General features: G+C 45.2%; 1 protein-coding gene across 1 annotated transcript in view; it reads right to left on the minus strand.

Moving 5' to 3' along the window:
- Positions 1 to 15,934, minus strand: part of rapgef5a (Rap guanine nucleotide exchange factor (GEF) 5a) — a 190,092-nt gene that overhangs the window by 165,153 nt on the left and 9,005 nt on the right. Inside the window, exon 2 of the mRNA XM_078238589.1 lies at positions 2,839 to 2,895. Coding sequence (XP_078094715.1) covers positions 2,839 to 2,895 — 57 coding nt within the window. The remainder of the gene's footprint in view (positions 1 to 2,838; positions 2,896 to 15,934) is intronic.

Consider the following 15,934-nt stretch of genomic DNA (forward strand, 5'->3'; position numbering starts at 1 on the left):
TATTGAATGGCGGAGCAGGCTCGAGGGGCCAGATGGCCTACTCCTGCTCCTAGTTCTTATGTTCTTTAAGTCCCGAAATTTCAACATCTGCATACTGCAATTTCTTTTTGATGTTTGTAGCCACATTCCTTGTTTGGTGCATAAGGACATTACCCCTTCTTCAAGTGGGAACCACTGAAGCGACATCCACTTTCTGTCTCCTGCATCACAAACAGATAGCTGAATGAAATTCCCTGGGGAACAATTGCTGAGAATACAGCTATTGATGGCTGCCAGCTTCTTGCACGTTGTGAAGACAGTACAAGAGTTTCTTAATCACTTAATGCATTTTAACTTATTATTGCCAAAATTGATTCCTTCATTAACCCAAAGTTTTCTAATTAATGTTGGCAAAGAAGTGTGCTGTGCAACTAACACACATCAGAAGTAGGAGGCTCCAGGACTGATACAAAATCAATTCTCAACCTCATCAGCATAGTCCCTACCACTGCCCTCACCTCCACACGAAGCTTGTTGAGCAATGTACTTGAAACCTAGACCCCTTGCTTCATTGGCAGCAGCAGTCAGGTAGGCCTTGGATGGAGAGATGGAGCAGGTTACATGGGGGAGGGACAATTGTGATGCGTGTGACGTTGTACGAGCACATACTCTCCTCCAACATCTTTACAGGAAGGTTTTTCTAATCCATTTTTTTGACAACTTACATTTGTCTATTGATTGCTGGCGTCACTGAAGATTCATGTCCTGCTCAGGAAAGAAATATATCTAAAAGGCAACTACAGCAGGGGTTCGGTTGTTCAGCAGCCTAACCTAATAGCTCTTTGAACACTGGTTGTGTTCCATGATGAAGGAACAGAAATGGTTTGATAGAGAGTGCAGTAGATGTTGTATATACAAAACTTCCAGAAGATAGAATCATAGAAGGAGCAGTGCAGAAGGAGGCCATTTGGCGCATCGAATCTGCACTGACAACAATCCTACCCAGGCCCTATCCCCATAACCCCACATCTTTACCCCTCTAATTTACACATCCTGGGACACTAAGGGGCAATTTAGCATGGCCAATTCACCTAACCCATCTTTGGAGTGTGGGAGGAAACCGGAGCACCCGGAGGAAACCCACGTAGACACGAGGAGAATGAGCAAACTCCACACAGAGAGTGACCCAAGTCGGGAATCGAACCCAGGTTCCTGGAGCTGTGAGGCAGCAGTGCTAACCACTGTGCCACCTGAGATATTTGACAAAGTACCACATAACTAACTTATTGCAATAGTAGATGCATATATTGTATGGGATTAAAGGGATGGTGATAACTTGGTTACTAATTAGCTGATCAACAGGAACCAGAGAATACTGATTCATGGATGTTTTTTATGGCTGGAGAGAAGTACACAATGGGTTGTTCAGGGTTGGTGTAAGAATCATTGCTTTTCTTGTTTATACATACATGGCCTATACTTAAACTTAAGGAGTACAATTTCAATGCTTATGGATGTTACAAAACCTGGTAACGTGGGCCCAGATCTTCTGTTCTCGGGATAGTCGTAGCCTGAAAGATGTGCTGGGGGATATCTCGGAAGAACCAACACAAGGAATTGCCTGGGAAGTATTAACTTCCAATGGGCAGTTACCATGCATCGCAAACCCACCTAAACTCTGAGTTATAGTCAAAAATTCCCATGGTTCTGACTCACTTATCAGAATAATTACCCAGAAAATGTCAGGATTAAAACCAGTTCTGATTCCTGGGAAACTATACGATCGACCACCCGACTCTCTACTGAAATCCCAACTACTGTCCAACCCCACAATTCTCCCCACGTGATCTGACTAATACCACCGAGCAGACTACTCCCCTGACTACCCTCCCAATATCTGACTACCCTCTGACTACCCCCCCCACCACCCGATTACTCCCCTGACCCAATTACCCACCCAACCCTCCTGAGCCCCCCATGATCATCCCAATCCCCAACCACATGCCGACGTCCGACCACTTGTTTCTTCTGGCAAGCGGGTTGGTAAGCAGCAGTCATCAGTTTAAAATAATTGGCAAAACAACTGGAACGTAAATGAGGAGAAATTATTTCACACAAATGATCAGGAATGGTAGTGGAATCAGATTCCAGAGGAACTTTCCAAAGGGTATGGGGCATGTATTTGAAAAGAACTGATCTGTTGGGTAGAGGGGAGAAGCTTGGGCTGTGGAACAAAATTGGACAGCTTTCAAAGGTCATCTCGCTGTTAATACTTTACACCAGTTTTGTACCGAACGATCGGTAATTCACACTGAATTCTACCCCAGCCTCTTTTGTTTCGGAATTAATAAAATCACATTTGCTTACGGGCGATTTCAACCAACATTTTTTGATTCAAGATTGAGGGAAAAACAAAACCTAAAAGTAAGGCCTAGGAATGAGGTTAAACTCATCACTAATTGCATCCAACGTGTAATGAGTTTGGCTGTAATATATAAGCCAACTTGGGGTCAGGCTCCTTCACAAATGCTGCAGCTGGACACTCCTGCAAACTGCCACAGAAATGAGAGTTACTCTGTATCCAGTTACTCCATTTCAGAATTTGTATGCTATCAGCTTAATACTTAAATAACTTTGAGAATCACAATGCTCCATTGAAAATTAGTGCCCACCGGACAGATAATTACGTACTCAACCTCAGTTAAAGCAGACAATTGCTTGCAGATATTTTTGCTTTATATTAATTACATCAACCCTTGTCATGTACAATGGTCAACTGGTTAACACTTGTTGGTCATGTCCTTACAGTTCCTATGCCAAGGAGTGCGAGTCTTCTATAAACCTCAATATGATTCTTACCTCTCTTCTGGAGTTTGATAGATGAATATCAGCATTCTTTTCCAAACTAGCCACCTGCTGATGAAAGAATGTAACCATTATTATTGTGTATCAGAAGAAAATCTCTAACCATTATTCTGGCCAATAGTAGAATCCATCAACATATGTACTTGGTTTGAATGGCGTCATGGCTCAGGTTGTGTCTATGCCAATAAGTATAGGTTTCTCTGAGATGAACTTCCCTTTACATATTCATACCATCACTAACACCACCAATTTCCATTACAGTAACATCACCTGATGTCTCTCCAGCCTCAGCTCATGCGCTGCTGAAAGCCTCAGGCATGCTTTTGTTACCTTGACTTTTACAACATATTCCTTTCTGGTTTCCCATATTCTAATTTCCGTAAATTTGAGATTATCCGAAATTCTGATGCACGTGCCCTAATCACACCAAAGCATATACCCTAACTCACATCAAGTCATTTTCAATCAACAACTGCATGCTTGCTGAACCTCTGCTGGATCCTGGAATATCTCCTTGGCTCAGTAACTAACTGTGCTCTCTGACACTCCTGTGAAGCACCTTGTGCTATTTTATTATGTTTTAGGTGCTTTATAAATGAGTTGCTCTTCTTGTTGTCATGAACTGGGTCAAAGGTGGATAGCTCTTGCCTCCAAGCAGCTCACTCCTGACCTGCTATGTTGTGGCAAGCGGTGGACAGGGCAATACAAAACTGGCGCAGTGTGTAGACCTCCTGATAGCAGTCAGGAAAGGAGGCACAGAGCTGCCTAACAGTGGGGCTTCCATTCATGAAGCCTCCTTGTGTTTTGAGAGGTATCCTGATAGCTACATGAATTGAATCAGTCACCCGGCTTCACAGACACCCACAGTGGTTAGCACTACTGCTTCACAGCGCCAGGGACCTGAGTTTGATTCCCAGCTTGAGTCACTGTCTGTGTGGATGTTTAGAATCAATGGAGAATGTATAAATTAGTTGGCCTTAATAAAGAGGTCTGCTCAATCCAGGTATAGATTGCAGATTTACATAACTGATGTCATCCACTGCAGCCTGAAAAACCTGAGGCAATAAAATTAAAGGCCGTATTTACCTTTATTGCTGTATGGCCAGCTGAGATGTGGTTTGTGACTCTTGTTTTAAGAAGCAACAAAGATCTGTGCAGCCTCTCTAGTGAAATGATATCACCTGATATACTCCTGCTCAGGAAACTGGAGTTAACTGACTCTGGGCTTCAACATTCTCCTGGAAGAGTAAAGACATTGGGGACAAGGGGAGGGGGGTGTGGATGATTTTCAGCAGCACATTCAGCTGCTAAAGATCATCTAAGGTGGTCAAGATGGAATCTTGATCTGAAACATTAGTGTAACCCACATTTAACACAAATACCTGAAGTTGATGCAAGCATGAGGAATGGCCACCCAAAGGCTCATTAAAAGGCTGATTGACATCTAAAATTGCCTCTAAGCTCCCATTAAGGAGGCCGCATGACATATTATTGACTCGTGCTTGTCCTGACACCGTATCCTAAAAGCACCCAGTTGTGTGGGAACAAACAAGGTGTTGATGTAGATATCAAGTGTTCACTCATTCAACAAAATAACCCTGTCTCATGGCACTTTTAAAATCTTCATATTACTCCAAGTTTCCTCGCAATACATTCTCCATTTTTCACCCCCTCAATCTCTGCATTGAACAACATTTCATCCTTAGTCAATACAGTCGTCCCATCAGCTACCCATGCTCAGCTGTCCTAGCAGTTCAGGTTAATGTCTGACATTCACATTGCTGTAACTTTCTCCAGTAACTTTCCTAAACAATTACGAAACTTGACTCTGGTCACAAACTCTGCTGAGCTTCTGACTTCCATGTTCTTTCCATCACCTCGGCTGTTTACATCCACCTCCATAACACCGCATATTTCTACCTCATCCCGTCTGCTACTGAAGCTCTTATAACTGCTGCTTTGATCACCCAACTCATTTACTCCAGTGCTGACCTGAATATGTCTGTCATATTTAAGCTTCTTCAGTAATGATTCAAAAAGTGAGTAAGAGTAATGAACATAAATTTACTTTTAGGTGGGCCTTACTCACCATGTCATCCTCCACTCTCCATGCACTTGGCTAATTAGTAGCATAGGATCAGAAGTAGACCACTGGGCCTCTCAAGCCATTCACCTCAATCATGGCTGATCTTCTACCTCAAAGCTATTTTTTCACGCTATCCCCCTATCCCTTGATGTAATTGGTATCTGGAAATCTATCGACCTCTGCTTTGAACACACTCAATGATTTTGATTCAATTTGATTTATTATTGTCACATGTATTAACAGAGTGAAAAGTATTGTTTCTTGCGCGCTACACAGACAAAGCATACTGTTCATAAAGAAGGAAAGGAGAGAGAGTGCAGAATGTAGTGTTACAGTCATAGCTAGGGTGTAGAGAAAGATCAACTTAATGTAAAGTAAGTCCATTCAAAAGACTGACAGCAGCAGGGAAGAAGCTGTTCTCGAGTCGGTTGGTATGTGACCTCAGACTTTTGTATATTTTTCCTGACGGAAGAAGGTGGAAGAGTGAATGTCTGGATTGCATGAGTTCCTTAATTATGCTGGCTGCTTTTCCGAAGCAGCACGAAATGTAGACAGAGTCAATGGATGGGAGGCTGGTTTGCGTGATGGATTGGGCTACATTCACGACCTTTTGTAGTTCCTTGTGGTCTTGGGCAGAGCAGGAGCTATACCAAGCTGTGATACAACCAGAAAGAATGCTTTCTGTGGTGCATCTGTAAAAGTTGGAGAGAGTCGTAGCTGACATGCCAAATTTCCTTAGTCTTCTGAGAAAATAGAGGGATTGGTGGGCTTTCTTAACTATAGTGTCAGCATGGGTGGACCAGGATAGGTTGTTTGTGATCTGGACACCTAAAAACTTGAAGCTCTCGACTCTTTCTACTTCGTCCCCATTGATGTAGACAGGGGCATGTTCTCCTTCACGCTTCCTGAAGTCGATGACAATTTCCTTCGTTTTGTTGACATTGAGGGAGAGATTATTGTTGCCGCACCAGATTCTCTATCTCATTCCTGCACTCTGTCTCGTCATTGTTTGAGATCTGATCCACTACAGTGGTGTCGTCAGCAAACTTGAAAATCAAACTGGAGGGGAATTTGGCCGCACAATCATAGGTGTACAAGGAGTATAGTAGGGTGCTGAGAACACAGCCTTGTGGGGCACTGGTGTTGAGGATGATCGTGGAGGAGGTGTTGTTGCCTAACGTTACTGATTGTAGTCTGTGAGTTAGGAAGTTCAGGATCCAGTCGCAGAGGGAGGTGCCAAGGCCCAGGCCAAAGAGTTTGGAGATGAGTTTCATGGGAATAATGGTGCTGAAGACTGAGCTGTAGTCAATAATTAAGAGTCTGACATAGGATTCCTTGTTATCTAGATGTTCCAGAGTTGTGTGCAGGGCCAGGGAAATGGCATCTGCTGTGGATCTGTTGCGGCGATAGGCAAACTGTAGTGGATCCAGGTAGTCCGGGAGGCTGGAATTGATTCGTGCCATGACTAACCTTTCGAAGCACTTCATAATAATGGATGTCAGAGCCACCGGCTGATAGTCATTAAGGCACGCTGCTTGGTTTTTCTTAGGTACCGAGGTGATAGTCGTCTTCTTGAAGCAGATAGGGACCTCAGATTGTTGTAAAGAGAGGTTGAAGATGTTTGCGAATACTCCCGCCAGCTGATCCACACAGGATCTGACAATGGACAATCAGGACAATGACTTAGCCTCGACAGCCCTCTGGGGTAGCGAATTCTAAAGATTCACTACCCTCTGACTGAATCTTGGTTGTAAATGGCCTAACTTTTATCCTGTTCTGTTTCTAACCCCGTTTCTAGCACCACCCCAATCCCCTCCCCACTCCACTACCAGGGGAAACAGCGGGGGCCATTCTCCCAAAACAATTGTAAGTGCTGAATTCGCATGGAAACTGGAGTAAATCCCGCTGCTTTTTTCAGCAGGACTTTCAAAATGAATCTCCCACACTCTGTGCACCACAGAGTGCCCTAGCGTGAATCACGCTAAAAAGCTGGGGGTGGGGCCTATCCCTGTTGGAGAAGCCAGCAGCATAGCACTGATCGGGCCACTGCGCAAGCACCAATCTGTCAGAGCAGAGGTCGACGCATGCGCAGTAGCCACACTGCCGGTCTCCCGATTGCTGGGCAACTCAGTCACTGGCCAGTCCCATGACCCCACATCACTGGTCGTGCAACCCCCCCACTCCCCATATGATCGTTGACCTCCTGTACGTGTCCGGTCAGCCATGGTGCCCCCTCCCTCGATTTCCCACCATCCCCCCCAACGCAGTCCTGACCCTGTCCACAGTCCCGACCCACTCCAGATGGCCAGCCCCGATTAGCCCTTCCTTTCCTCTGTCACTGGTCCCCATGCAGAGTGGCAGTAGGACCCCACTGAATATCCCCCCAATAGGCCCTGCCTCCTTGGCACTGCCCGATGCCCAGTGCCAAGGTTCCCCCTGGGCATTGCCACTTAGGCAGTGCTAGAGGCCAGACTGGCAATGCCCAGGTGGCACTCCCTCCTTACCCCTGGCCTCCTGGGGGGCGTCCATGGTCCCCCCTTCACTCCAGTAGAGTCAGGCACCAGTTCCCCGTTAGTGGGGAGCTGTTGTAAATCCTGCAGAGTGAAACACTCCTGGCGGGGGCGAGGGGGGAGTGAGGGAGAGGCTCGCGTGCCTGCAGGCGTCAGTCCTGGGCCCGCTAATCACATTTAAATGCAGATTTTAATATTTAAATCAGCTCTGTACCAGAAATCAGCGCAGAGCTGACAACGCTGGAATTCCGGTGGCCAATGATGCAGAGGCCATGGTGCCCAGCAAGAAGCCCGCTACAAGGCCTCCGCTTACGTCTCCTGGCCTTCTGCGCTGCTCTTGCCCCCATGATTCTTTAGAGCTTTGTTTCAATTTGGAATCTCTCACAATGTTTCCTTGTGCTCATTATGAATGCTAAATGGAAAAACAGGTCCATAATGAACCACTTTATATCATTTCAGATGCTCATTCAATTTTTCCTTTGAGCCTTAAATGGTAAAAATAGATTGGGCAGTAAGTAACCAGTTACATTGTTAGTAACATCCTGAATTACATACTCTGGGTGGGATTTTATGGCCTCGTTCGTCCCAAAAACATAAAATCCCACCCGAGGTCAACGGACCTTTCCATGCTCCGCCCTCACTCACTAAGATTCCTGTGACGGGCGGGACGGTAAAACTCCAGCCTCTGTCTCCAGCCTGGGAGAAAGTAGGTGAAGCTTTTCCTATCAATGTCATCCAAAGGCACATGCACCCATCCCTCTGTGCAACACTCACACACCTATTTGTGTAATGATAGAAACCAACTTTAATGACTAATTTTATTATCTCTATGGCCTTACTGTAACTCAACACAGCATATGTTTAATTGTCCTATTTCCTCAGATGATGTGTCTATCCTACCCATCCTCTCTGCCTGTTTCACATCTGTAGCAAACTACCAGGTTCCATCACACACGCCACAAACCAGCCAACATCCGGATCTATCATCAACTGAATACTTCACATTTTTACCCCAAAATAATTTCAGGCATAAGTACCTGCTTTTTCTGTCCAGTTTTTTGCACAGGTTAAAATTACTCTGTTTGCATTGATTGTTCATTTACAAATGTTGGTTATATTATTAATCAGTACGCAAGTTGTCATTCATCGTCTGTCATTGGTTTAAAGAAACAAATGTGAGCAATCCAGATGTTAAAGTAAACGTTTATTCTGGTGTTACATTAAATATAGCACTCTGGACTCATTTGGTAGTGACTTTCTGCTGAAATTTTATTAAACATGAGCACTGCTTTCAGCATCCGTTCATTATAATAATATCTACGCTCTTAAATTGTGGTGCTGAATAGTAACAAGGGTAATTGGAATTAAATATGCAATGCAAAGAACTTGTCCATACATTAATAATATTTTTGGAACATGCAGAAGACTTTGACTGTTGTTAAAATCTTGAGAATGCATTAATGTCAATCTCAAGTAACTACTAACTGCTCGAGACAAAAATAACTTCATATTTCTTGGAGCAATTGCAGTGATAATAATTCACACTACTGTGATCTCCAGAACCATTTTATGTGACACATGTCTTGCTAAAAGTTAGGACAGCATCTATTTATCATATTTAAGGCTTAATTGCCAGGAGTGCCTAATGTTTCTAATGTATATTAACATCAAACCTTTTTGTAGAATAGTTATAAGTATATCTCTGAATTATTTAAAGTATCCAAAGCACAGTATACTTCACTGTGTTTTCTCTTGAGGGTTATAATGCCAACAGGACCTTGTTTAAAATGTTAGTCACCAAAGTGCTCCAACTTGCAAATGTAGCATTGTGGCGAGTATAAACTAACTCATTTTTCATAAAGGGGTAAGCACTTCAGAAACTTTTTGGACCAATAGTTTCATTCTAGGTCCTATAGGTTTAAAAGCGTTATATTAGTTGCTGACTGGTTGCTGGGGTAGCACTGATGTTCTGAATGAATTTCCTTACTTTCCTTACATGGGAGAAAGCAAGATAGAGTGAATATTGCTGTATCCAAACTCTGGCAATATCCCACGACAGGTCAGGTCATAGGCTCAGAGCACTTACAGGTCTGCAGGGACTACAAAGAAAACAGAGGTTCCTGTCTCCCGAAGTGCCAGATTCGGAACAATTGCCTGTGATCTGATATCAAACAGGCAAGAGAATTGCTATGGCTTGTGGCTCAGCAGCACAGACTAAATAGGGACCAAGCAGATAGTCCACAGGAAAAACCCATCAAGGTGCCTCAGCCTTCAGCATTAAGCCGTTCATTTTTTATTTGCAAGAAATTCCTTGAGATATGACAGCAATAATAATTATTTTGATTTAATTTAAATTTAAGTGCTCAGATCTACATACCACAGTTGTGGGGTTAATGTCTTTCCAGGTAATCTTCAGTTAAAGCTAATAAAAATGAAATCCATATGGAATTCTTCCCTCAACCAGATCAAGTTTCTCCTGCTGCTAACATTGGAGATAATCAATGTTCATTGGACAACATAATTTATTTATAAATCGGCTATTAACTGTGCCATTTTACTAAACTCTCAGATGGCATAAAGGCTTGGGAGTCCTAATTAGAGAATGTTCATTTCTAGGTTAACTCTGCATCCGCATTCCATTGCAGACCTCAGAATATTTAGTGCAAATGTTTTGAATATTTCATTTTTATTAGTAATTTCTACTAAATTATTGCACTGTTGAAATAATTTCTGCAAGCACTTACCTTCCTGTTGAGACTAAAGTCCTCGCACATCAAAGAGTTGTTCAGCTACTACCTTGGAGTTCCAGATTGTAAGATAACACAATGTGGGCTGCTTTCAATTCACCAGTGACTTTAATCATGTTGTTTTGCATTTTCTCTCAAAGTGCCATAAAGCCTTAGTATACAGTTTACTTTTTAGGAAGAGAAGATTTTAAGTTAAAATATTCTGCCAATCAGAATGATGCTAGCTGTCAAACTCATGAAATTTGAGAAGCACTACATAAACAATATGCACTTAGACAGCGGCTGTAACTTGATAATGCATCCCAATCGATGGAGATGTTTAAGAAGGGAAATTCAGAGCTTAGGGCCTAGTCAGCTGAAGGCATAGGCACTAATGAAGGGGTGAATGAAATTGAGTAAGTGGGAAGGGTAGGGTTGGGTTTGGGATTTACAAACTTTTAACCATCTCACCTAACCACAACCTGCTCATCTTTAGGAATCAAGATTTGGCCAATAGTCCTGGATTTTAACTTTGCAATTCACCAGGAGCAGGATGGTCTGCTGGAACATGCAAACCCTTGAAGTAAATGCTATGGCTCTGTCATTGGCTTTTTAACCCAGTCACGATATTAACGTATAGGCCCATAACTTCCTCGGAGTGCCAATCAGCCACTCCGTTGTCACTTACCTGCGCTTAAATTGTAAAGCATCTCTCTTGCTTGACTTTCTTGACTGAGGCTGGGTGAGACTGAAGAAGCAAAGCAAGTCTCTGGCGACAAGTGCGAAAGGAGCAGAGTGAAGGAGAACAGCCCCCCTTTATCACACTAGCTGCCATAAAGCAAGTGAGTTTAAAGGTCCCATCGAAAGTGAGAAGGTAAATTTCTACGGCAAATGAATAGGATGTGGGGTTAGGCATATGGACATCAGTGGATGAGGGGGTTCTGGACATTTCGGGGGAGGGTGTCCGGACATGGCGGGGGGGGGGGGGTTGTCCTGATATGGGAGAGCTCTATGTTGGGGCATGGACATTGGGAGGGTCTGGACATGGGGGTGGGGGAAGATCCAGACATAGAACCATAGAATACAGCACAGAATGGGGCCATTTGGCCCATCTTGTCCATGCCAATCCAAAGACACCCAGGTGCCCTTTATAATCCCATCTTCCTGCACATGGTCCATAGCCCTGCAACTTGCAGCATTTAAGGTGCAGCTCCAGGTATTTTAAATGAGTTTAGAGTCTCTGCTTCCACCATTGACTCAGGTAGCGAATTCCAGACACTCACCAGCCTCTGCATAAAATGATTTTTCTTCATGTCCCCTCTAATCTTCCTGCCACTTAGCTTGAATCAATGACCCCTGGTTTTTGAACTCTCTGCCAAGGAAACAGGTTCTTCCTGTCTACTTTATCTCTACCCTCACAATTTTGTATACCCTAATCATGTCACTCCTCAGCCTTCTCTGTTTCAAGGAAAACAACCCCAACCTCCCCAATCTCTCCTCGTAGCTACAATTCTCCAGCCCTGGCAACATTCTAGTAAAGCTTCTCTGCACTCTCTCCAGAGCAATTACGTCCTTCCTGTAATGTGGTGACTAGACTTGCGCACAATACTCCAGTTATGACCTCAGTCTGGAACCGCTCCCCCCCCCTTACATGGGGAGGGGTCTGTACATTGAGCGGGATGGGGTTGGAAGAGGGGGGTGGTTGTCCAGACATTTGGGGGGACTCTCTGGAGATTGCAGGGGGGGAGCTCTCTGGACACAGAGGGAGTGACGTTGAGTCGATGGGGGGTTTGGATGCCATTTGGGTTGAGGGGGAGCTGGGTCACGGGTGTCGTTCGGGTAGAGAGTTGTTGGTTCAGAGGGGCTGTTGTTCGGGTGGGCAGTGATCAGGCCAGAGTGGGGTCAGGATTTGGGATCGGTTGGATCGTGAGGGGGGTGGAGGGTTGGGTCTGCACGATAGGGTGTGTGGATGATTGGTTGGAGGGACAATGTGTGGGGTCCCTTGGAGGGTCAGTTGTGTGGTCGGCGGATATACCATGCGGGTCTTGGACTGGGTGTTTAAAATAGTTGCTTTTTTCCCCACAAACACTTTCAGTTTAACTATGAGGGTAGAACTGGCAGAACCATCTGAAGTTAGTGATTTAAATCACTTCATCAGATAGTTCTCAGTCCAGCACAATTGTCCAGAGGAAGTTAGCATCTCTGGGCAATTGCCAGGTAAACCTTTTCATGGGAATTTCCAAGAGCTATTCCCCTGTGCATCATTGGGATACCCCCTAAAATCAGGAAGTTCATAATATCTGGGTTTGCTAACAAATTAACTTGTCATGATGGCCTTCAATATGCTGACTTCAATTCCAGTATTTAGAGCGACACTGGTTTGTGAAATTTGGTGGATTTTGGAATTGGGACATTATGGAACTGACACAATGGAGTGTAAGTGCTCAAAAACTGTGCCAGCATTGAGGGGTGCTTTCCTGGATTGGGGGCTATGATTTCCCACAGGGTGATAGTGTTCCCACAGGCAGGGGGTCATCAGACTGCCAGTGAAACTAAAGGTTGTTGGAGGTGGTCAGCAGCAACATGTGGAGCCATGTCTCTGGATTCAATGCTGAAAGCAGTGTAATGATGGAAGCAGGGCAGGAAATGGAAGTACGATGCCATATTCAACTAGCTCCTGAGCTAGAATTTTACACCCCCACCACTTCTCTGGGAATTGATTGGCAAGCAGGGGAGTTATAAAATTGAGTGACATGCCAGTTGTGCATGGACTCATCACCTACCCATTGCTGCTGGAATTTTGCCCTTGTCGGGGGAGGAATCGAGCTGCCTATTGAGGCCCTTAAGCGCCAGTTGATGGCCATTTAAGGACCTCCTCCTGTTGCTGCTGGTATTTTATCCATGGTGATAGGTACCAGGACTCCGCAGCCTTATTGTCAGGATAGGACTGCAGTACCTGCTGTTTGGACACCCTACACCCAATGAGTCTCCCCAAGTTATCCCTTCCCCTGCATTCTCCCCCCAAGACCTTCCCCACTGCCTTGAAAAACCTGACCCCCTCCCACTTCCACACCATTACCTCCCAGCCTGCTAACGAAATCCAGGATTTGCCTTCAAGTCCGGCTCTATGGTGTCTCTTCTTTGGGTACTGCCTGTGGTCTCAGCAGTGCCCACCACTCCTGGCGACACTACTGGGACTGGAAAGCTGTCAGCCATGCTGGTCACCCTGACCTTTCAGCCAGGGGGTTGGGCCACCACTGCAGAAAATTCTAGCTCTGAAGCATGTATTTTGCTAATTCCTCACTTTGCCTTCTCAAGCTTACTCCAGCGCATCTCTCTTCAAACCAACTCATCTTGTGGCTTCACCCATCTTTATTTATGCACTTCTTAAAGTTTCCATCCATCTATCACCCTCAACTTAATGCAAAGTTTTCTTCTTCCTCACAGTCTCTGTGAATAAATGCTCCCTACACGTTCACTTAACTCTCACTTGGAGGTCTCATCTGGCAATCCTTTTAAGAGAAGAGTACAAAAGGCCATGACAGACAGACAGAGATATTGGACGGAATTTTACGAGATTGTTTCTAAGTGCCCAGCTAGCGTGAAAATAGAAAAGTTCTGTTTTTTGAGCAAGTTTTCAATCCCAATCTTATGGATTTTACCATTTTTTGTATAAGTGCTAGGCAGAATTGAAACTGGGAGAGTTTCAGATCCATCTTTTGGGCGTTTTCCATACCCACTCTCGCTGCAAAATTCTGAGTGAGCCTGTTGTTCGCTGCAGAAGCCTGTGGGTGGGGCTTAACGTACCCGAAACCCTGCAGAGGGAGGTAGTGCGCATGTGCAGGCTTCTGATGCTGCACATGCACATTAGCAGTCGCAGGGGTCTGACAGAAAAGAGAGAACTGTCAGGCCCCTGCCGGTGCAGGCTGCCTGAAGCAGCTCCCCGCACTGCAACCACAGGGACTCGCAGCCCGGAATACAGCCTCCGCTGACCACCCCCCCCCCCCCGCCCCCCCCTGTCTCCCAGACCAATTGTGGACCCCCTCCCTGCCCCACCAATTGTGGATCTGTTGCCCTCCCCCCACCAATTGCTGCAGAGTGGCAGTGGGCCCCCTCCTCCCACTGGCCCCTCCCCCATTAGTCCCACCCCCTGGCACTGCTCAGTGGGCAGTGCCCAGGTGCCAGACTGGCATTTCCCAGGTGCCAGGGTGGCACTGCCAGTCTGGCACTATCCAAGGGGTTCCCCAGGGGGCCTCAATGACCTCCGGTTGCACCGGCAAAGCCAAGTCAACTGCTGCCTGTTCATGGGGAGCATGTCTGTTCCTCACCGATGAGAACCTTTCCCGGCGAGGTCAGAAAGCGGGGGGCGAGCCCAGACGATTGAGAGCCAGATGTCAAGCAGCATTTAAACAAATTTAAATAACCCGCCTCTCACCCATTTCTGGCAAGAGGCTGACCATGCCAGAAATCTGGCGCTCGTAAAATGGCAGCGCTATTCGCTTTATGTCCCACTTTACCACCACGTTTCACCTGCTTTCGCTGCAACTCTGAGAACTCTGCTCGCCCCCCAGCCCAGCAACACACACTCCCAATTCCACTCCTCCAGCAACACTCCCCAATCCCCTCCCCAGCAACACACACTCCCCAATTCCTCCACCTGCCCCACAGAATGGCAACGCAGTCCCCCACCCCCCCCCATTCACACATCCAGAACCCATGCAGTGGTGGTCACAGACAGTGCTGCTTGACAAGTCCTGAGGCTGTAGCACTGACACTTCAGAGAGTTTCCAACCCATGCCCCACCACCAAGATTGCTTGCTTTGCGAGCACTAGGACCCAGAGTCATCACCAAGACTCGAGGTCAGTGCTCTGAGCTGGGTCTGTGCTGAGAAGTTGAGGTCGGACCCTGTGAACAACAGCCCCCCACATGTTTCTTCAGAAGGAACTCTTCAAAATGCAGCTAATAAAACAACAAAACTTACTCCAACTTATAAATCAAAGAAAAGGTTTAATAAATAAACATCATTACTCCAAACTTGAGGCCTCGCCCTGGACCACTCCAAGTTTCCCACAATGCTACATAGTTCGTTATTTATAGTGAATCAGTTGGTCAGCTGATTATTACGTCACTCTGATTGGTTCCATGTTTTACTGGGTCAGCTGACCCTTACATCTTGTTTCCATTGGTCACATTATATCCAATACAAATTTGTCACTGGTTACATTCTAACAAATTCCCTTAGTTTAAAAAAAAATTTCAAAATAACTTAAGACAACCGTCCTCCAGTGTTCTTAATAACCCCTTTTTGTAAAACAGTCGAATACCTGTAGATTAACACCGACCCTGTTAAGTTTGGAAACTTCCTTGTTTTCCAGCATTTGCTTAATGCTGGCCATTTCAATTCTTAATCTTTTTCCCGCTACACTTTTTGTTGAGTGAACATTGTCCACATAACACTCAATTGGTATTTTCTTACCCAATGTGCCCATAAAAAATAATTCTGTTAATGTGTCTGGCAAATATATCCCCATATCCAACTCCTCCATTAACGCTAGGGTTTCAACAGCCAATGTGCTTTTGACTACCCTTTTTATTTTCTTTGCTTCCCAGGCCAAGGGGAAACATTTTCCTTCTTTACCTACCGGGAATATTATGAATCCGGCACCGCTTGAATGTCCATCTGGTAGATTGGCATGTGAAGCATCACTAAACACAACCAATTTCATATCTTCCGGTTCTCCTAGTGCTGGGAATTTAATGACACACT

The sequence above is a fragment of the Mustelus asterias genome, chromosome 2, assembly GCF_964213995.1.
Source record: "Mustelus asterias chromosome 2, sMusAst1.hap1.1, whole genome shotgun sequence".
NCBI lineage: Eukaryota > Metazoa > Chordata > Chondrichthyes > Carcharhiniformes > Triakidae > Mustelus > Mustelus asterias.